General features: G+C 41.8%; 1 protein-coding gene across 2 annotated transcripts in view; it reads left to right on the forward strand.

Annotated features, from left to right (window-relative positions):
* Positions 1–2,128, forward strand: part of TFAP2B (transcription factor AP-2 beta) — a 26,290-nt gene extending 24,162 nt beyond the window's left edge. For both annotated transcript variants that reach the window (XM_081828410.1, XM_081828409.1), the window contains exon 7: positions 71–2,128. In XM_081828410.1, coding sequence (XP_081684536.1) covers positions 71–371 — 301 coding nt within the window. In that variant the 3' untranslated portion in view covers positions 372–2,128. The remainder of the gene's footprint in view (positions 1–70) is intronic.
* The last annotated feature ends 20,948 nt before the right edge of the window (positions 2,129–23,076 follow it).

The following is a 23,076-nucleotide window of genomic DNA, read 5'->3' on the forward strand; positions in this document are numbered from 1 at the left end:
TCTCCTTTCTAATGCCAGTGACAACGACACTGAGGGTGATTTTTTTAATTCCTCTCCCACCTCTTTGCAGGCAACTCTGTAAAGAATTTACGGATCTGCTGGCGCAGGACCGGACACCAATCGGGAACAGCAGGCCTAGCCCCATCCTGGAGCCGGGGATCCAGAGCTGCCTCACGCACTTCAGCCTCATCACGCACGGCTTCGGCGCCCCGGCCATTTGCGCTGCGCTCACGGCCCTGCAGAACTATCTCACCGAGGCACTCAAAGGCATGGACAAGATGTTCTTGAACAACACCACCACTAACAGGCACACGTCTGGGGAAGGCCCAGGTAGTAAAACTGGCGACAAGGAGGAGAAACACAGGAAATGAAAAATTTAAAAAAAAAAAAAAGAAAGAAAAATGTTTTAAATACAAAAGGAAAACAGAAAAAATTTAATTTTAGCTTTAAAATGTTGGATTGGCTTTGGAAGAATTATATTAGGTAGAATACACATACAATCAAATTTTAAAAAAAAGAGCTAAATAACTTTTAAAAAAAACTGAGGCGTACAACGGAAGCAACAATATCGGTTCTCAGTGTCTATTTCAAGATACACTTGGAGACAAACGTCCGGATTTTCCACATCGGTTCTTTCGAGCTTAGTAATACTGATAATAAAAGAAAACCATGATTTTCCCCCTTTGGAAAATAAACGTAAGACTAAACATGAGAAAACGCTAACTTATTGGAAGAAAATCGGAGAAACATTGTTGGTGTCAGTGCTTTGAGAGTTGGTTGACTGAGACGCACGAACTTTTTAATTTTTAATATTTTTTTAGGAAACACTCTTGCAGTCCCCGCCCTTCCACCTCACCTCACCCCTCTCCCAGCCACCCTTTTCTACGTTGCCCTGCCTCCCTCAAGCTGTCACAGGAATTTTCTGGGATGAAAATGAGTGTGGTTAGCCCCTTTGCGTTGTGTTTCAGTCCCCTGGGTACCCCCGCCCCTGCCCCGCACTGCGTTCTTAACTCACCGGCGCCCAGCTCCCAGGCCGTTGGCACCCTTGGGAGGGCGAGGGCGGGCGGGGAGGGAGGCCCGCGGTGGTGCCGGTGGGGGCTGCCGCTTGTGCTGGGCGGCTGAGCAGAGGCTCCTGCGGCTGAGGAAAATCCGGATCAATAAGTTGATTCAGACTCATCATCAGTTCCTTTCAGAAATGTTACTAATTCCCAGCCTTGCCGGCATCTGCATACAGAGAATCTTGCATTTGTTATATTTGTGTCATCTACCAATTTTAAGAACAATAGTAAAAAAAAAAAAAGCACAATATGAATACGTTGATTAGTATGTAATTCCTTCGGAGGGGTATGTACCATTTCATTCTCTTCTGTTTTCCAAAGCTTTGCCCGCATGGTTTATGAGCTTCTTCAAAGAGGACTTGGGCTTCCTACACAATCTATAAGGTACAGAGAAAAAAAAATCCGATCCCTTTTTAATCAAAGCCTGTGTGTCAGAATTCTGCAGGTGCACTTCTTTAAAGAAGCTCAAAGGGAATAATTTAGAAAGTGGCCAATAAGAGATTGAAGCAGCTTTGAGTCTAGTTGCTAACAGATACCTCAACATGGAATTCCACAGGAGGGGGAGCTGAAAAATGAATTTTAGGGGAGAAGAGTAAGGGTTCTTGGAGCCCAATATTTTAGCAATATTGACCTGCCTTTGAAATAGATTCCATTTCCTTGGGCTCCTTGGTGATTGCTGTTTTAGCCGGTGAAGAAGCAGCTTTTTGAGTGGTTGTGGGGAGGAGGGTGATGCAAGCTCCTGTGTTTTAGCAACAATTGCTTTCTTACAAGATGCTTTATGAATGAGACACTCCCCCCTCTCAGACGTGCACTTGTTGTGGCATATAATGGCAAAATAATGAATGCAAAGTGAAAGGAGATGTATTTCAGCTTTGAATTTTACCGTCTGTATACACTGGGACTATTCTCAGTGGATAAAGTTTCCTGCATTTAATGTCTCTCATTTTGGCAGCCCTGCTCCTTTCTTGGGCTTCATCTGAGCATTATCATGAAATAAGATCTGGAACCCATTGTCCCCACCCTCCCCAAAGCAGTGGGGAAATCCACACCCAGTGGTCTCTAAACTTAGTGTTGATACACCTATTTATACCAACTAGACCTTAGGACCTTTGCAACAACCCTGAAAGATAAAGATCCTGTCTGTTCTGCAGGGTTTACACTTAAGATCCACTGGGACTCTCAGTTCTGCTGCCCCCATGGGCTTTGGCTTTGGGGGTAGGTTGGAGAATTGGGGTTTAGGCACCTGCTGAGAGCTTTGCGCTGACACTTTTATGGGGGAGGGAGTTAGGGAGCTGGTTTCAGATCACCAGGAAGGTCCAAGCAACGGTTTTGGTCACATCCCAGCCCATCTACCGCTAGCTCCTTTGGGGACTTCTGGGTGTGCAGGGCTCAGCCCTAGACGAGGTGAAGTACAAAGGCTGGGAACTAAACCTAATGGAGAGTGTAGACACTCCATCTCTCCCCAGCTCAGAAGCCTGCGCCTTTGTCGGAGGGCCTGGCCGCTTGCGTTATATGTATTCTGACTGCAAAAGGCCAGGAGAAACCACACTGAAAACCATCGTCTCCTTTCCTTGCAGGGCAACGCGCCCCACGCGTGTGACGTGCGAGAGACGCGATGGACGCGCCTTGCTCTTACTGTGCAGGTCCTGAGAGCGTGTGGGCCACTCGCGCCCAGTCGTGTTGAGGACATAGAATCAGCCGCTGGAGGGGCCTCGGGCCGCGCGGGCCCTTCTCGCTCTCGGTCTCACCCTAAGGGCTAAGGCGACCGAGAAAGCCCCATTCTCCAGTAGGTAATGGGGCGGCGCCACGCGGGCTGCAGGCGGGGAGGGGTCTCAGCGCTGCCCGTGCCCTTTGCTACCAGCGGCCGCTCCGGGCGCCTGCTCCCGGAGGGCAAGTGGCCTAGAAATGTCCGGGGAATCGGAAGCTTCCCCAACCTTTGGCAGGACAAAAACTCTCCCTCCTCACGCTCCTAAAGGCGGGTGATGGGATACGAATTGTCCATTTTGGCTATGCAGGCTCTCTTCATCGCCCTTCGCCCTCATTCGAGTGTTCCTCCCGCGCCCCCGCTAAGTAGAGCCCCTTGCGCGCCTCCCGCGCCCCACCCCCCGCGTGGAGAGAGCCCACTGCCTCCCCCGCTCCCTCACTTCTCCTTTTATGTACTACCCCCGCCCCCTTTGCTTTCGTTAGCCAGGCCCGCTACGTTTATCTGATAATTGAGTTATTAAAAGATTTGGTTTCCTTGGGCCCATAAATCAATAAACAGTAGGATTAACGCAAGAGTTTGCCTTTTAAGTCAAGGGAAACGTTTAAAACAAGCCCTTTTGAGCTTTGTTTTCAAACCAAACAGGTGAGTTGCAGCTTTTCCTCCACCCTGCACTCTTGAGACATTTTATCCTTGCCGCGTGCCCCCTCCCGAATGCTTAGGCCCAAACCAAAACAGCTAAAGATAGAAAAAAGGAGTCAGGATGTGGCAGCGCTGCCTTCACACTTTCCACTTTGCAAGTTCCTTTTGGAGGTTCCAAAGGTCTCCTGACCATTCTCTGTCCAACCGTGCCTCCTCTTACAGGTATCATGGGTCTCAGGGGAGCAAAAAAAAAAACAAACAAACAAAAAAAACGGAGGAGCTCTCTGAGAGAGGCTTCCACCATCAAAATGATCTTTAATTTCTCCCCCAAACTGGGAAAGTAACTTTCTCTCACCACCCCCACTCCCAAAATTATCTTGCATTTTCTTTCCTTCTCCCTGGCTCCACATCCTTAGCTTTCTCCACCCCCACATAAAGAACTGAAGAGGCTTTCAAAGATCTGGCTGTTTTATTTTCTTTGGCCAAGGAAGCCACTTTCTCTCAAGCAATTATTTCATATCCTATGAAAACTTTGGTTGAATGGAAAACCTGAAGCCCCCGGACTTATCTACACACTGTTCCTCTGGTACAAAGCCTTACTTAAAAGGGCAACTCCTTCCTACTTAGAGTGTTTATAGAGAATTTGTCATCACATCTGATATCCTGTATGCGTAATACATTATGTGGAAAGGAAATAATAATCTTAAACCATCTGATGTTGCCTCAAGAGCCCAAACAGTGTTTCCCCTCCTGTGCCAATATATGTTAAATTATCGGGGCTAAAAAGAGAAATAAAGAAAAAAAGAAAGAAAAGAAAAGAAAAAGAAAGAAGAGTAAGAAGAAATATCAAAATATCAAAATTCATTTTTGTTTTCTTTCAAAAAGTGGAATGAACACAATTCTTTAAATGCCAAAATTGACTCCACTGTTGAGTTGGTCTCTAATTCACTAACATTGTTTTTGCCACACAATCAAGAAATATCAATCTATTGACTCTTCGGAAGAAGAGTTCTGGAGGGTATCCATGTTAAGTTTGTATATATTTATTTATGCTTAATTTAATGGGAATGTGTAAATATGGCAAGTAGTTTGGGATTATTTATCTGTGAATCTATACCTCTGTGAATGGGTGGTTAAAAAAAAAAAAAAGAAAAAAAAAAAACAAAACGCTTGACCCTAGGTAGAATCCTATCTGAATTTTTCTGTTCTTTATAGACAAGCTGTTATGGTAATGGGTAGAAATTGGTTTATTGTCCAGTGTTGATCTGATTTACACAAATAAAAAGACTGTTGTGTTTTTGTTGTGTTTTCATCTTCAGTTTCTTGAATATGGACATTGTTTAATTCTACAAACAAAAAAAGTATAGCCAAGAATTCTTTTCCTTTTTGTCTCCTCTCACCAAAACACAGGCAATGTTTTCATTACAGCATAAATACAATAAATTTTGTTTCTTAGAAAAACAGATACTTTTGTTTTCACTAGGAGGTGTTTTTTATTTTCTTAATTCCAAGTTGACACTCTTCTCTCCTCTTTCTAACTAGATTTGCAATAAAAGCTCATGTTAACTGCATCTCTTGGTTTATTTTTGCCCTTTAAAAAAATGAGGTGTCAAATTTACTTCCCAGGTAACTGAAAGACTCTGTGTCCCGGTAACTAAAGGGCTCTGGGTCCAAGTCAAAGATGATGCTCCCCTCCCACTGCTAATGGGATAGCATTCTGGCATGGTGTTCCTTGGAGAAAATGGTACAGGAGATGCCCACAGGGCCAGGTATGGGCTACTGCACCCCACACCTGGGGATCTGGAGGAGTTAACTGGCTTATTTCAGGAATGAACCCAACCCTGACCTCACCAGCTATGCAAGGCCCTCCATAAACAAATGAGGAACAGCTCCTTTGACCCAGAGGAGGAAAAAGACATAGTTGTCTTAGGAGGTTGGTTCTTACCTTAGGCTCAGAGGCTGCCTAGAGAAGCCAGAGCTTTTCTCATTTGGGTTAATGGGCTGCAGCCCAGCCCTAATGGGCTGCAGTGATCAAACATCTTCTCAATCTGTATTTCATCCCAAGGCTTGGGCGTCTTCCCTGAGGCAAGGAAAGTAAAGTCATCCAAGATGTTACACAGTTTGGACAAGTCACTGTTTCTCTTTGGACCTCAAGGTCTTTATCTGTAAAATGTGGGCCTCCTAGGGTCCTTTCCAACATCCAAATATTGCCTGGTTTAATTATAAAAAGCAGAAACAGTAACATGTATATACATTTAAGGATAATCAACAAAGTCGAATCTTGATAACCCCAGATTATGAGAGTACTTAGCATATAGTTGGTGCTCAGTTAATTAATAATATGCCTCCCATATCAATTTTCTGTTTTTCAGGTGCATCATTCCCAGTTGGACTTCCCTATAGGGAAAGACAGAAGGGACAATGGAATCTGCTCTATGTGAGATTTTCCACTTCTTGGCTTCCTTATTAACTAAAGAAAGGGGGGGAGGGTATCATGGCTAGAACTCTAAGTGACTAAATCATAGAACCCCCCCCCCCCAGAAAAGGAAGGGAAGTAGAAGGAAGGAAAGAATTGCAAGGGAAATGTGATTAAGAGGCCATGCAATCCATTTATCTATAATGAAAATAGGTATATGTATTTGTCTCTGACTCAACTGTATTACATTGAGTTCCCTTTCCATTTGCTTTTTGGAGAGTGAGGGCTTGGTTACCACTGGGATTCTACAAAAGAAGTGGTGAGTAACTTCCATCTCCTGTGGCAAATTCTCCTAAAGAAGTGTCAGCTCCAGCTCTGGAGATCTATTATCCCATAGGTAAATTCCAGACCACCCCCCTTCCCACCACCATTTGACAAGGAGAGTATCTGAGACAATCATCTTTACTAGGTAAAACCCAGGATCCTGAGGGTCCCAAATGTGAGAAAGAGAACTAGAGGAAGACATGGAAGGAAGAACTAGAAAGAGAAGGAAAGGGGTAGGAAGCCTGAGACAGCCTTGCCTAACAAAATGGCCTTGTCACAGCTCCCCAGTCCCTTTGTTACTGCTTTACCAGTCTGCAGAGGGAGTTAGAAAAGCCACAGTTGGAACCGCTAGGCAGAGGACCCTGACCACAAGCCCTGCACAGGGACCCTACGTAACCTTGGAGGAAGTGTCGCTGCCTCCCTTGCCTGCTAGGAGGCAGCCAGCCGGGTTGAGCGGCTTACAGTGCCCCCTTAAGCCCGCCTGCCCGCCGGTATTAGCGGTTTAAGGGCCCTGATTAAAAATAATGCTGGGAGGAAGACTCGATTATTTTTTTATGAGGCCACATTCTTTTCCTTCGTTTGCAAATAACAGCCCCAGGGGGTCCCTCCCCGAAGACCCCGGGGCAGCCAGAGCTTAGAGCCCCTAGAGAGATGCTGGCCCGAAGGGATGTGTCCCTTCCTGAGGGCGATCAGGACTCCCGGACGCAAGCTGCCTTCCATGCTTGGACTTCGACGGAGGGCGGTTGTCTGTCATGTAGAAGCCTCAGAAATTAAACGCGTAGCTCACAAGTCCATTAATTTTAGCTTCCCATTAATCTATTTATAAGTGAGCCAGCGCTGGCTCTATAAATACAGTCCTATAAAATTGAACTCCTTCCCATAAATCTTCCAAGTTGTTTATTTACATGTATTCCCTCGCCCTCTAACGAGCCTCGTTTAAACTTGAGGAAGATTCCGGCAGACTGGACCCGGGATGGGGTGTGCTCACCCCTCGCTAACTTCCTGGTTGGAATCGTAAGCCTCCTGGGGAAGGAAGGAAATGCACGGAGGCAGAGGACGAGGAGGTGGGGTGGAAAAAGGGGGCGAAAACTCATTTTTCCTTCTTGACTTTGTTTCCTTGTTTCTAATCCCAAACTCACGCTCTCCATATTTCCCATCACAAGCTCCACGTTGATTTATATCGTCATAAACAGCATTCTTGAGACTATAGCTTCTCTCATAGCTTGGGGTGAGCTCCTTTTTCACTTCCCCTAGCAGCCACTACTTTTAAATCAGGGCTCATAAATAACCACGTCTCTTCTTTAGAATGAGGTCAGTCAAACGCCTCCTGGGGTCCACTTTCTTGCTTGCATCCCTCCCTGCCCTGCCTCAGGTCACTAGTTAGCCACTCCCACCGCCTTTCCCGCACGTTTTCAGAACGCAGCCGCGGACAGCAACGTTGAGCCTGGGCACCAGAGCGGTGACACACACCCAGGCAAGGTGTCCGCGTGCGCACGCACGTAATACGCGTGCGCCGCCCCTGCCTCCACCGAGCCCACGCATACCGCGCCGCTGCCCGAGTCTAGGCACGCTCTCCGGGTTGCGGGGCAGGGTGTCAAGAATCGCGCACGCGCGGACACGCGCGCTGCGGCGCTCGGGGGCGCAGCTCCAGCCCCGGCTATTGCCCAGGGCGCGGCACGGGTTTGCAAGGATTTTTGCTGTGCGCCTTCGAGATTGAGGCGCCGAGTTTGCAAAAAACGGCTGCAGTGTGTGTGTGTGTGTGTGTGTGTTCGTTCAGATTGAGGGAGCAGTTTTGTCACACAAGTTCAATACGTTCCACGCAGGTCACAAGCTAGCAAGGTCAGGCGGTGATTTTTTGCCCACTTGTTCGAAACCTTGCTGGTTCTGCCCACCCTGCTTCTTTTCGCCTTTTCTCTTCTCTCTGAAGGTCTGCTGCCTTCTGGAACTGACTCAGGCGACAGGCGTCCAGACCCAAGTAGGGGTCACACCTGCTGCCGGGAGTGGCCTCTGCATAAAAATGCTTTTTAAAAACTTCAAAAAGCAGTACAGTAGCCAATGGACTTAGCAAAGCGTGACTTGCCCAGACCGCAAGGAGAGCAACTCTGGCAGTCATCTGTAACTCGCCCACCAGTTAACGTCCCAGACGTGCCTGTTAGTGGAGATATTAGACAACGTTTCTAGGATGTGGCTGTCGAATGTCATTAGCCAACACACTTAACTGAAAGGCGGGCATGGGCAGGGCATCTATGCGAATATTTTGGGGAGGTCAGAGTCTGCCCTCTGTAACAGTCAAATGTCTCTTCCTGTACGGACATTGTTCAAATGACCAGAGAAGAGAAGCTGGCATAAGAACAGTGGTGTATAGAGACGTGGGAAGGGGAGCTTCTTTGGGACTGAGACTGGGCGTGCGAGTCTTTTCTGGCGTGGAAACTGGACCTAGGTCAGAGCTGTACTACGGGAGACGGAGGTGAAGGAGGATCGAGTCAACCCAATGAGTTCTAGCACTCACCATGTGAACCATTGGGTCCTGAGCCACAAGAACCTGGCATCCGGATGAGCAATTAGAGGCTGGGCAGCTTGGGAACACCTGATTATGGAAGGGCCCTGTGGCTGTTCAAGTGGGAAGAGTGAGTGTGACCATAATCCGAGTTTCTGAGGAAGTAGGATTTTAGATAGCTTCTACACAGCGGTGGTTTTTACTGTTGAAATGTCAACCGTTCTAGGTTTGGAAAGGGGCCGGAAGGGGTTGTACAAAATGGCTGGGAAAATCACAGTCAAGACAAAGAAAACAATATCAAACCAAACCAAACCTCAGTGTTCCATCAGCCCTCACAAAAAAAAGGGGGGAGCAGCACTAACTTTGAGGTCAAGGTATTAATCGTGGACCAGAATGAATTTTGTGTATATGTTATCTTCCTTTTTAAATTATTCTACAAGGAAACTAGGTGAGAGACCTTTTTTTTGGGGGGGGGGTGTTGTAGCTATTTACACACACACATACACAATTCACAATATGGGAAGTCCCCAAGACCTGGACTAAACAGAAAACAGCCACAGTGAAACACTTACCAGTGGGAATTTTCTTTGCCATGAGAGTCCCATGTGTTGGAAAGATTTTTTTTTTTCACATCCTATGTTTTAGGGCTCTTGTTTTCAAGACCAAATTCTTTTGGCCAGAGATTCCTGAAGATAGAAAACTTCTAAGAGATGAAGCAGAAGCACACTTTACTCTTTAATGTGTTGTTTCACACACTTTCCCTTTTGCTGTCTTTAGGAAGCAGGGGGCACAGGCATGAGCCCTACCAACAAAATGGGTCCCCTGAGTGATTCATTCACTTTTATGTTCAATCTAAATATTCTTTTCTTTTTCAAAAAAATAAGGGCCATTCAAGACAATGGGGCCAAATAATCCAAAGAAGGATCTAGCTGATCTGGGTCCCTGTGACCTTTTACCCTTCCTTTAATTCTCAATAGTGAACATCTGTGTTTGGTGGACAATGTCTGAAAGTAATAAAGACAATTAGAGCATTTTATTTTTTCTTGGGGGAGAGGGGTTTGGTTGCCAGTGTGGAGAGGTAAAAACTTGTCTATGACACTGTTTTGCAGGATGAAACTAGGGGAATACCAGCCACTAGGCCTTGCTGCTTGATAGGACCTGAGGAATTGAGCATAGTAATGATGTACACTGAAGTTATAGGTAATTCATATTGCTCCTTTGTTTATTGTTTTTAAAAACAATCCTATCATTTGTCAACTCTACCACAAAAAGAAAATAATGTCCACCTCTCTCCAGCCTTGTTCTGAGTTCCTTCCAATTGTGAAGACTATTAAATTAGGTTACTGAATACATGCTCCCTCTCCCACCACTTTTGTGAAGGCTCTTCTCTCTCTTCCACCTAAGAACAAACTATCATCAAGCCAAAGCCAAACAACTTGACATGTTAATTGATTGAAAAGTATTTTAGCTTTTGGTGTGTAAAATTGTGAAATCCACCAATCTTGAGGCCATAAAGGGTCAAAGTTCTGAAAGAATAAGATATTTTAGGGATAATCAATTAGAGAAATATATTTCCCAAACAGATGTCAGGGGTGAAAGAACATGTTTTCTTAGTATGTGTTGTCCTCTTGGCACTCTTCTGTGGGTTTCTGATGATGCAAAGGTGGTTTCTTGTAAAAGACATATGAATGTCCTCATATGAATGAGCAAACCTGTTATACATCCATGCATGAAACTACATAACTATTTTTAAAAAAGATTTATGTATTTATTTTGAGAGAGACAGAGGGAGTGTGAGTGGGGCCGGGGAGAGGGTGGGGAGAGGGGGCAAAGCGGTAGAGGGGCCAGAGGGAGAGAATCTTTCAAGCAGACTACCTGCTGAGTGAGGAGCCCAATGTGGAACTCGACCCCACAACCCATGAGATCATGACCTGAGGTGAAAACAAGAGTCAGATGCTCAACCCACTGAGCCATCCAGGTGCCCTACTACATAACAATTTAAAACTCTTCAGTGAAGTTAAAGTTGAAAACTGACTATATTATAGACTATATTATATATGGACTATTACATATTGCATGTAATATATATATCTCCTGGAATCTCAGTTGCATTGTAACTTTTTTTTTTTTAAGATTTTATTTATTTATTTGAGAGAGGGAGCAGAGCCAGAGAGAGAGCAGGAGTGGGGGCGGGGAGGGGCAGAGGGAGAGGGAGAAGCAGGCTCCTCACTGAGCAAGGAGCCTGATGCGGGGCTCAATCCCAGGACCCCGGGATCATGACCTGAGCCGAAAGCAGACGATTAACCGACTGAGCCACCCAGGCACCTCTGCAGTGAAACTTTTTTAAATGGAGGTGTTTTGGAAACATTTTTAATGTTCTAAAATTTGTAGAAGCGTGTGTGTTTAAGAACCAGAGCATGAAACTAAAATGAGGCTAGTGTTTTCCTGTCCACTGGACACTGGATGGCTTCTGTGCATGTCATCACTCTAATGTGCACACAGAAACATGAGTTTGTAGTTGAATTGTTCTACATTTAATCACATATGTGCATAAGCACACACAGAAGACTGTTTTCATTCACCATTTCTCCTTGATGTTAAACACATGTTGGGAATTTTGGAACTCTGACTTCTCCAGATCATATTTGTGACTTTGTTCTTACACATGCAGTTTAGAAACCTACAAGGTGATAACTAGGTTATTCTTCCTCTCTCTCTCTCTCTCTCTTTTTTTTTTGCTGTTAATAACTCTGTCCTTCTTCCTTTTCTCTCCCCCACTGGTTTTACCCCTCCCCAGCATTCTGTCAAGCAATAGGCTGTAAAATAGTTATCCAGACCAGCAGCCAGGCAAGTGCCGGTTGAGAGTAATTTCTGCCCCAAGCATTTAGCCCAGGGCAAAGCAAGCGTGCTCTCTAACTGATCAACCTGGATATTTCATTATTCATTAATTTACTGTTTAACCAAATCCCACTCATTATCAGAGGCAACGCTTGGCAGAGCCCAGCGAACAGTAGCAGTTGGTGTCAGGCGTGGAGAATTGGCCCATTTGATCCTGGGCTGTTTTATTATTCAACACCACTGACTGAGAAAAAGGTCCATGAATAATAAAGAGCCAAAGCGTGTTTGAACTGAGAAGCATGACACAGCCTTACAAAACAGCAGTTAGAAAATTAAAGGCAAGGTGGCCCAGACTTTGCATTTTTTATCTTGGCTGTGGGCGCAGACATTTATATCCCTACATTGTTTTCAGTGATTTTTTTTTTTTTTAAGTCCTTAAGACAGACACATTTGTTTCAGTCAGTCTCACCCTTTCAAAACAGACCATTGAAGAACTCAGGAGCAAACTTACACAGCAAGAAACAAACATGCCTCCAGATGGGAACTTGAAAATGTCATTCCTAACCTTATAATCAGTAGGGTCCTTTGTGGTCCTTCCCAGCTATGGGGAAGATTTGGGTGATTTTAATTCTCCTTTGGACCTGCCATGATTCATACCCTGGGTTAGTTTAATAATATAATTCATGATGCTGATCAAACACATGTTAAATTCCTTTTCTGTCCAACTGGTTCCTTGATAAGCCTTTGGGTCCATGAGCCCTTGGCCTCAAAGGTCATAGCAAGGGCTTTAGGGATCCTGTAGGTTATATCTAAAATCTCATTAACATGAGAGAAGGGCCTATGAAATATATAGGGATGAAGGGAGGAGTTTATGCTCCCTCAGAAGCACCTGTTTTGAGTTTGCAGAGGCAGTGGTGGTCATGAATTCTCTGAGGCTCTGTTAAGTCTGTAAATGCACAATTGAGATGAACGCACTTGTTGGATCCATTGGTGGTGAGCTTGGAAGTACGACTGCCTTTCGGACCACCTGTCCTGTCATTCCACTCATGTATCCTTTTTATTCATTGACTTATAGTCTTTGAATAAGCATGATGAGACTTAAAACAGTAATGATAACAGCACCTTTTGTATGTTGCCTTTTACTGCCTAGCAGCCCCTTCACTTTATCTACACACAGCCATACTTACGTGGACAAATGAGACACAGGGGCTGTGGATCTTCCATTTAGATGAGTAATAGCTGTTTAGGAAGAAGTTTCTTGCAACCAATAAAGTCCATCTGGGCTGCCTATACTCATCAAAAGTAATATATGTATATATAATATATATATTATTTATATTATACATATATATATAAAATCTTCCAAGGTTCTTCATAACCTGGTCAGGGTAGAACTGCGTTGGTGCTAAGATACTTAGAGTAACACATAAAAGACTCATCCAAAGATGTTGATGGTGGGTCAAACTGTGAGTGATTTTTTTTTATGTTCAAATCAGTAAACAAAGTTTGATAACACTAGAGGGAGGATTGGCTTTTTCTTTCCTCAGGACATTCTCTTGCCAGCCTTGGATGTATTTGGGATTTGTTGTTAATATGTTAAATTTAAAGTAGGACAGGATGGTTACATGGAAAAAATTCTAACATCAACCTCAACACTTCATTTTACAGATGCTGAGAGAATGGCTCATCCAACCTTATGCGTGTAGCTCCTGGTAGAACCACAATTAGTTCCAAAGTGCTTTTTCCTCTATAGAAGGTCTTAGGGCTTTGGTTTTTATTCTAGATAAGATTGTGGGATTTTTTTCTACATATATTTTAGTAGTTTTGAAGAAGAGGCTTTAAAAAAATTCTGATCCCAGGGCGCCTGGGTGGCTCAGTCGTTAAGCGTCTGCCTTCAGCTCAGGTCATGATCCCAGGGTCCTGGGATCGAGTCCCACATTGGGCTCCCTGCTCGGCGGGAAGCCTGCTTCTCCCTCTCCCACTCCCCCTGCTTGTATTCCTGCTCTCACTATCTCTCTCTCTCTGTCAAATAAATAAATAAAAAACCTTTAAAAAAAAAAAAAAAAAAATTCTGATCCCATATGACTGAAGTACAGTATTTTGAAAAACAGCTCTCTTATAATGGATGTTCTTTTGGCATTGCAATTTTTGGCATTAATTATAAGAAGAGGGTGAAAATTGTTCCTCCGACTTAATTGGAATTGGAGGACCAGGATAATAAGATAAAAAACTCCATTGTTTTCCTTCCTAATATGGTGGACCAGGCTGTTCACTTTTAAATAAAAGCAAGTGTAAGTTAACATTAAGTGTGAACATGATTGAAACTTATGACAAAGTTAATACCTTGACTTCTCAGATCATACCAGCCCTCATTAAATCATAAAACCACACACCCTTGAGTATGACCACATATAAAGAACTCCCAAAGTGAAGAAATTAGGCAACATCAGGCAATTCATCCACTTGAGAGTCACAAGTTCCCTGCCCCCCTTTTCTTTCAGCCCTGTTGCAGATTGAGATATTGAATCTTACTCCCTAGTGAATTCTATTTAGAACTCTTAAGACCCTCTGTTGCCCCATTAGGTCCTTGGGATTTAGAACTTCACAGGGTCTGGAAGAGCAGTGTATGGAAGGAGCTGGCCTTCGTAGTCCCTGGAGAGGAGACACTGCTGGAAATTTGGAAGAAGAAATCTTAGCATTTTTCTGGGCTTGATGGATCATAGGGACAAACAGGCCTGGTATAAATATCACCTCATCTGAGAAAAATTTCTTTCCTGACTCTTTTACCTCCTGTTATACTCTTTAACTTCTCTTCCCATGGTTCTCAAACCTGGCTGCACATTAAAGTCACCCAGAGACAGTTTTTAAAAATACTGATGTCCAAGCTCCACCCTCTCATGTATTTGATCTGAGACACTGGTATGGCTTCAAAAGATCCGCAGGTGATTCTAATGTACAACTAGGATAACAAATCAATGCTTTATGTTCTCAGAGCACTTTCTTCAAAATATGACACTTACCCCATTGTCTCATTATAAAAATCTCTCTCTGGCTGCCTTATATTATAAATTTTAAGTGTAAAGACCATGTCTTAATCAACTTACATAAAATATGGCATATAGGGGAGACAAACCATGAGAGATTATGGACTCTGAGAAACAAACTGAGGGTTCTAGAGGGGATGGGGGGTGGGAAGATGGGTTAGCCTGGTGATGGGTATTAAAGAGGGCACGTAATGAATGGAGTACTGGGTGTTATATGCAAACAATGGATCATGGAACACTACATCAAAAACTAATGATGTAATGTATGGTGATTAACATAACAATAAAAAATAGAGAAAAAAAATGCCCTTAAAAAATATGGCATATAGTAGTTGCTAATTCATCAAATAGATTCTTATTAAGCAGTTACTAAGTTGTAGGATTTGGGGATACATCAGTAATAAGATAGATCTGGTCTTTTACCTTGTAAAATTTACAGTCTTAAAGGCAAATATGTCGATCCTGCATTTGTGAATCTCTCTAGGATTAGCTGATAGCTGGCCAAAAGACATTGTTGTACACCAGCTTATTGTTGAGTGCCTCCTATGTGCTAGACATTGTGATAGGTCTTGGTTACATTATAGTAGATGAACCGGGCTGCAAAGGCTCTTGGTTGGGGCATACTGTTTTATCTGCTCTTTGGATTGGCCCATCCTGTGTGTCCCAAACTCTGTCCACTTGTGAGATTTTCACTTACCTACATAAGGAATCTCAGATTTTTAAAATCTAAAGGATTTCTACAAATTGCTAAAATACCTATGGTTTCAATCCCTTATGCCGCACTGTAGGTGGTAAATGGAATGAGTAGGTGTTTGCTTCAATTTCCTTTACTACAGTTTCGCCCCAAGCCAGGACATAGTATATTTTTCAGGTAATAATGAATTTGAAATTTATATCTGGATATTTTAATATGGTATGCCTCATCAACATTTCCTTCTAAATCAAAGATATGTATCCATTATATAATGGATGATTATATTTGCATTTCACTTTATGAAGTATTTTCATTAATTTAAGTAACAACATTTAATTTGATCCTTGCAACAAGTTTGAGATGTAAGATAGGTACTAAAGCACCTCTCTTGGTTTTACAGGTAGGAAACCTAGGCTCAGATTAGGAAACCAAGCTCACCTTGCAGGAAAGTGGTAGAGCACATAAGTTTGATGCTCTTTCTATCATTCCATACTGCCATACTTAATGCAAGTATGTATCCATATATGCCACAGAAATGCACACATACTTTTTTATAGTACTTAAAATGCAAAAACAATAAAGCTAGCATATGAATGTATAATAGCATGATATATATTTTAATAGTTTACTAATTTACATCAACTGGACAAAGATGTGCATACATTTGTGAGAAGTTTGAACCATAAAATATTTTAAGAGGATGCAGTATTACCTCTTTCGAGTATATAGAAGTGGACCTGCAATAATTAAATCTTCCTTTTAGAAGTCCTTAGAGTACTAACTTTGATTAATACATAAGATTGCCTTGTAATTATACTCTCAATTATTTGTATGTAAATGGGTGCTCCCCAAGTGCTGGAGGATACTGAAAACAGTGTATTCTCTTAAACAGTTTATATACTCTCCTTTATTTACACTAGTAATTTGTTCAGCAAGTCTTTTCTTCATTGATATGGTAAAGCAAACTTCACTCAGTCAGATCTTTGTTACATCAGAAATTCTGATCTAAGTGACTCTGAATTAATGAGGTTTTATTTTATTTGCAATGTAATAGGTTTCCCACCACATGTCTGCCTTTACATACAAATATAACCTTATTAATATATGTTTTTATACATTTAAAAATATTCTGCAGAGCCAATGACTTGATTTATCAATGAATCTGAGAGGTTTCAAATTATTTTATAGCTTCTTAGTATAGATTTGCCTTAATCCAGTGCTCGCTTCGGCAGCACATATACTAGATTTGCCTTAGTCCATCTGTAGCAGTGAAGGAAAAATTCTGTTTCCTTAAGTCCTTTTATGAGGGTGCCAAAAGGTATAAAAATATGAAGCCATTTAATAGCCAGGCTCTTTGAAAGTACCAAGCACACACAGTGTGCATGCTAAGTTTAATCACACTGATGGATTTCCATGTAATGTCTCAATTCCAGACTCCCTCATTAGTGCAGTCAATCTTGAAGTTCTCCCTGGTGAGTGAAGGGTGAAGGTGACTTGGAAACCCGTGAGAGGGTGGCAGGAGATTGCCAACACCCAGAAAAAGACAGTGGGAAAAAGCTCTACCATATGAGGCTATAATCCTAGCTGTGGTCAATGTGTTGAAAGCTTTATATTTCCTGACCACAGGATCTTTCTATAAAATGAACAGGGAGGAGGGATATTCCCAGGATTAGCCAGCTGGCTATTTCTATATGCTTATTAAAATTTCTGGAAGAAATAGTGGGGCCTTTTAACCCTTTTAAAATATATCTGCTTGGGAAATCATAAGCTTCTCCCTCATCCAAACTATTTCGTACAAGAGGGCTGGATAAACTATTTTCAAACTTAAATTTTGACAATTGCAGTGAAAAAAAAAAAGGGAATATAGAAAATGGTGGTAAAAACAGCAGCAGTAGCAGAAGCAGGGAGAGAATCCAGATGTCACCTTCGTAGGAAATCTTTTCCTCCTCGAAGGACCCGCAGGTCAGGCTTTTTAATTTTGGACAAAACACAGTTTCATTCTATCCCATGCAGGGTACAGGGACAGTCTCCTCTTTTAGAGGCTGCATTTGGAACCTGCTGCCTCTTTGTATTCAATATCCACATGCTATTCCCCTAGCTTGCTGAGCGAATCCCTGCACAATAGTGGCATTAAGGAAAGCAAAGCACAGGCAATGCATTTGGCTCTTTCTTTAGGGAAGAAAAACAAGCAACTTAACACTTAACATTCATCAAAAGACACTGGGTCATCATGTATACTATTGAAGTAGTGGTAGAGTTGAGTCCATTATGTGAGAAGTCCTCAGAGTTTTTAGTCAGAACTATGTGACAGAGGGTTATTCTTACAGTTCTTATTCTTTCTCTTTCTCCTCTTTTCTCCCTCTCCTCCTCCTCCTTCTTCTTCTTTGAAAGAGATTTAGTAAATAAAGCCAAGATGCTCTCTCTCCCTTCCTCTCTCCCTTCTTGTATATATATATATATATATATATATATATATATATATATATCTCTATAAGAGAGAGAGAGAGAGATAAATGAAGATAAACATACAGATATATAAATTGCTCTTCTCCATTTCCTTCTTCCTCTTCTCCTCCTTTAAATAGAGTCACTGAGCCAACCAAATCTTCATTTTCGATTGTAGGGCTCCCAGGATATACACAGAGGAAATCCAATGTCCTTTTAGTATCTTGAAATTTTATCATTCCAACTGAGACATCTTTTTTCTTTTAATTAGTATCTTCAGAACCAGTGCATAAGCATGGGTATTAGATTGGGGCTTTAAGCAAACTTGAAGAAAAATCTTTTGTTGAAAAGGATCATGAAAACGATAGTTTATGTTTGTTTAGTTTTTTACATTTTATAGTGTGCCTTCACAAATTCTGTTTCATTCGATCTCTCCCAAGTTCCCTGGAATATTATGGACCTCATAAGGTTGGTCAAATAAAGCAGGTTTGAAAATTAATAGGCCTGCCCAGTAACAAGGAATGAAGAGATTCTCAGCTGATTCTCTGGAAGTCTTCTAGCGGGCAACAGACATCCTACTATGCTAGAGTCCTCTAAATTGTAACAGAAAATACACACTTATCAATGTGACTATAAAAATTCAGGTGAATAGTGAAATAATGAATTAAATGACTTGTAAGTGTGTGTGTGTGTGTCCAATTATCCAGTTCCTAAGGAGGGGTTGTATGTCAGGTCAAGGGTAGAAGTAGAGGAGAAATAGAGGGCACTGATTTTTGAGAAATATCTCTGCTTTTTGGCATCTAACCATTAGGAGTTTGGAGCACAGGAAGACAAAGAATAGGTTGAATGATTATCCAAGGAAGGAATGAATGATAGAAATACAGGGATAGAAAGGAAAGTAAGATAGACAGAAAGAAGAAATACTGAATTAAGGAATGAGCAAATGAAATGGCTACTAATGCCATTTTTCTTTCTCACCAAAAGCCTGATATTTAGGACCCTAAAGTATTATGTTTACATTAGAGTTAGGCAGACATTTAATAAGACTGAGGCAAGAGAAGGCGTCCTTCCTCCTAAATATCTCTTCTACTTGCTTTTTGATGCCAGAAATTTTCTTCACACCAAAGTTCTTCAATTCTCTATTGGAAATTTAAGATTTTATTTTATTATTTTTTAAGATTTTATTTATTTATTTGACAGAGAGAGACAGCGAGAGAGGGAACACAAGCAGGGGGAGTCGGAGAGGGAGAAGCAGGCTTCCCGCTGAGCAGGGAGCCCGATGCAGGGCTTGATCCCAGGATCCTAGGATCATGACCTGAGCCGAAGGCAGACGCTTAATGACTGAGCCACCCAGGCGTCCTGTAAATTTAAGATTTTAAAACAAATACAGAGGTAGGGCGCCTGGGTGGCTCAGTTGGTTAAGCGACTGCCTTCGGCTCAGGTCATGATCCCGGAGTCCTGGGATCGAGTCCCGCATCAGGCTCCCTGCTCAGTGAGGAGCCTGCTTCTCCCTTGGACCCTCCCCCCTCTCATGTACTCTCTCTCTCATTCTCGCTCTCTCAAATAAATAAATCTTAAAAAAAAACAAAACAAAACAAATACAGAGGTAAAACAGTACATAGCATGAATGATTTTTAATCAAAGTATAAAGGATGATATCAACTTATTTTCTGTTTGGATATAGGAGAAATATTTCTACCGACGTTTTCTTTGCACCTTGGAGAATGGGATGGAGTTGTTATTGAACTGAAAATGAATGGGGAAAGTCAGGGGAGACTCTTAACATGTCAGTGGAGAAACCTGGTTAGCACCATCTTAACCAGTGTTTGTGCCTTCTGATGTGATACATGGAGAAGAAAATGTCACTTAGGTTGTCACTATGTACTTTGACTTCTTGCAAAAAAAAGGAGGGGGGCATAATCTGAATTCGATCACAAAGACACATCCTATAAATCCAAATATAGGGGCCATACACATAACAAGTGGTATGTGCTCTTCAAAAGTATCAGTGTCGTGAAAGATGAAGAATGGCCAAGGAACTCTTTCAGATTGGATAAGACTAAAGAGACATGCAACCAAATGCAAATTATGATCCTATGTTAGGAACTGGATCAAAGAAAAATTTGCTATAAGGATTTATTGAGGAAATTGATGAAATTTAAATATGATTGCCGTGTTAGAAAGTAGTATTGCATCAATGTTAAGTTTTGCCATTTTGTAATTGTACTGTGATATAGGGATGTGGTATGTGCAACTCCTTGTCAAATAGTTCAGGAGAGAAAGAGCGAAGGAGAGAGGGAGAAAGGTAACAAATGTGGTAGAAATGAATCTAGGTGAATACAGAAGTTCTTGGTTCTATTTTTGTAATACTTGCTTGAGTTTGATAATATTTCTACATAAAAAGTTTTTAAAAAGTAGAGAAAACATTTTCTTTTCAGAGAAAATTTCCTTCTGTTGGAGAGGAAATTGAATTATGCATTTGGGCTGTGTTTCTACAACTGGTAACTTAGCAGCTCTCACTGGTGAGTAAGAGCAACCGGTTTAGATAATGTCACATTTCTTTAAGTTCAAACAGTCAGTTTTGAAGATTCCCGTTGGTCAGACAACATAGCTCATCCATTTGTAATATGTTAAATAATAGCATGTCCTCCACGTAAAGGTATAATATAAGATATATTCACACAGGGTTAGACCTAGAACAGACATCATTTTGTTTAACATGCTTCCCTGGATATAAAGATCTTGATTGAAAACCTAATTTGGGACATTTTAGTAGAGTTTACGCTCTTTAAAAATGATCAAATGGAGTTATTTAAAGTATTTATAAAGATTCTTTAGAAAGATTACAATAATGAAGGACAATTAAATGCTCATAATAGAATGAATTAGATGTGCTTACTAAATCATGAATGTAAGCACAGCTAGAGATGAAACAAACTCTAAGTTATATTTGGAAATAATGATATTATAGTTTTATGTTATCTCTCAGTTTCTTCTCACCAAATCCATGAGAAGCAGCAGATAGGGCTAGGGAAACATCTCTGCTCAGGGTCAGGTCCAGCCATTAGTTTTGTGTGTGTGTGTGTGTGTGTGTGTGTGTGTGTGTGTGTTTAATCACGTGATGTCCCATTGATCCACGCATGCCCCATGTTGATGCATTCCCTTTTACAGTGGCCAATATAGGCACAATATACTTGTGTCAGGGCTGATATACGAATGGTGGAGAATTCTTAGTCTCTCAATCTGCCACAACAAAGTTTTGTATTAGTATTTGTTTTAGTATTTGAAATGCAAACTCCTTATGTACTGATTTTCATGGCTGTAGCTATTTACTTCCTATCTTTTGCTATATGGATTCATGTTAATGCTGGAAATGTGATTAGCTCCCCAATCAGTAATTGTATAGTTCTTCCATAGCTGCCTAGATAAAAATATCTTTCCTTTGTAGTAGCGATGAAGAGGTTTTGAAGTCTCTATTGGCTTTTAGGGGTGGGAAATAGAACAAACTTCAGGCTGAGCACTAGTTAAAAAATTGTTTCCCCCACCACTCAGAAGTCATTTACTTTATTGCTGTTTCCTGTGTTTTGCTATCAAGGACCCCCCTCCCCCCACCCCATGACATCAACAGCCTTTGGTTAAAAGCTGTTCTCTGGTTGCCTTGACAGGCTTTTGCTGTTTAACTGTTTATGGCCACTTAAATATGTCATATATACATGCTTCCCAGTGATTTCAGTGGGTTTTCCCGTGACGTAGGTCCTAGATTCAGATTACAATCTATATAAGCATGGCTGTTTTTAAAAAACTAGCAGCCCAGGGCGCCTGGGTGGCTCAGTTGGTTAAGCGACTGCCTTCGGCTCAGGTCATGATCCTGGAGTCCCGGGATCGAGTCCCGCATCGGGCTCCCTGCTCGGCGGGGAGCCTGCTTCTCCCTCTGACCCTCCCCCCTCTCATGTGCTCTCTCATTCTCTCTCTCAAATAAATAAATAAAATCTTTAAAAAAAAAAAAAACTAGCAGCCTGGTGATGGGTATTAAAGAGGTCACGTATTGAATGGAGCACTGGGTGTTATACACAAACAATGAATCATGGAACACTACATCAAAAACTAATGATGTAATGCATGGGGATTAACATAACATAATAAAATAAAATTAAAAAAAATAAAGTAGTGAGAAATCCAAAAAAACCCAAAAAATTAAAAAAAACTAGCAGGTTTTGAGTGGAACTAGAGGGGAAAAAAAGTGGCAAATGCACAGAATCTGTGGGTCTCCCACAGTAAATTCTTTACTGTCAAATTTCCATCATAGTATAGGACACAGTATAGTACAATGCCAGTGGGAATTTGGGGGTTGGGAAGGGGAAAGTGGGGTGTTTCTGCTTCTGTATAACCACCCTGATCCCTGCCTTGTTCCTGGAGAATTAAAGGTTGTACAACTATCCAAGCCTCTACCCAAGAGTGATTTCTGTTGAGTCTGAGTTAGCTCTATACCAGCATCCGTCAGAATACAGCCATTAGCAGAAGCTAATGTGGGGGCAGTAACAGGCGAAGATTCTCCCTTCAGCACTGGCAGTTCCTTGGGGTCTCAATAAACATAACCTCCTATCAGCCTGGCTTATAGATTGCCATAGTGTTTACAGATTATCCTGAAAATGAGATGTCATGTGAGGGGATCCCGGGGTGTAGCTCTTGAAATGAATTCAATATGAAAAATTAAAGTGATGTGGGATCTTAGTACGAGTCAAACAACCTATGCAGAATTGTAGATGAAAGGAAGTTAGTACTGTAAATTACGTTATCATGGATGGGGAACATTTATATCAATCATCAGTGCTGGAGGATGAATTTATATAGGGGTAATTGATGAGTCACATTAAAAAAAAGCTAATGTAGGTAATAAGTGAGTAGAGAATAATACCCCTGGTGTTTGGGCCTGAAGCTGTCCTCTGGGTCACAGTAGCTAACAGTCAAGAAATTATTTTTAACTATATGTATAAGAAAATGCTGAGTACCTTTTCCTTTAGACATCCCTGAACATCCTAAGTCATCACAGGTGCTAAAGCCATGTAAGGATTTTAAAGCACTACTCCCAGATTCCACAAGAGGAGTCCTGTGTGGTCTGTTTTACTGCAAGCACAGTAAAAATTAGGGGGCCCTATTTATTCATTACTAATCTGGTGGCAGAGATGTATCTTAATTCCTCATGTGCTTTAAGTGCTGCTGTTATTATTTGTTGGGAAAATTTCCCTTTTTTTCCCCTATTAAATCTTCATTCCAGGAGTTGTGTTTATTTGGCACTAAGTTAAAAGGAGAGGATGTTGTTAAAGGAAGGGACCACTTTACTGTTCCTATTAACACAGCATCTCACTCCCTACTGCTACTAAAATCCAATTGATTCAGTCTCTGAAGTCTGTCATCA

Source organism: Leptonychotes weddellii, chromosome 8 (assembly GCF_054177405.1).
Source record: "Leptonychotes weddellii isolate Sample4059 chromosome 8, ASM5417740v2, whole genome shotgun sequence".
Taxonomy (NCBI): Eukaryota; Metazoa; Chordata; class Mammalia; order Carnivora; family Phocidae; genus Leptonychotes; species Leptonychotes weddellii.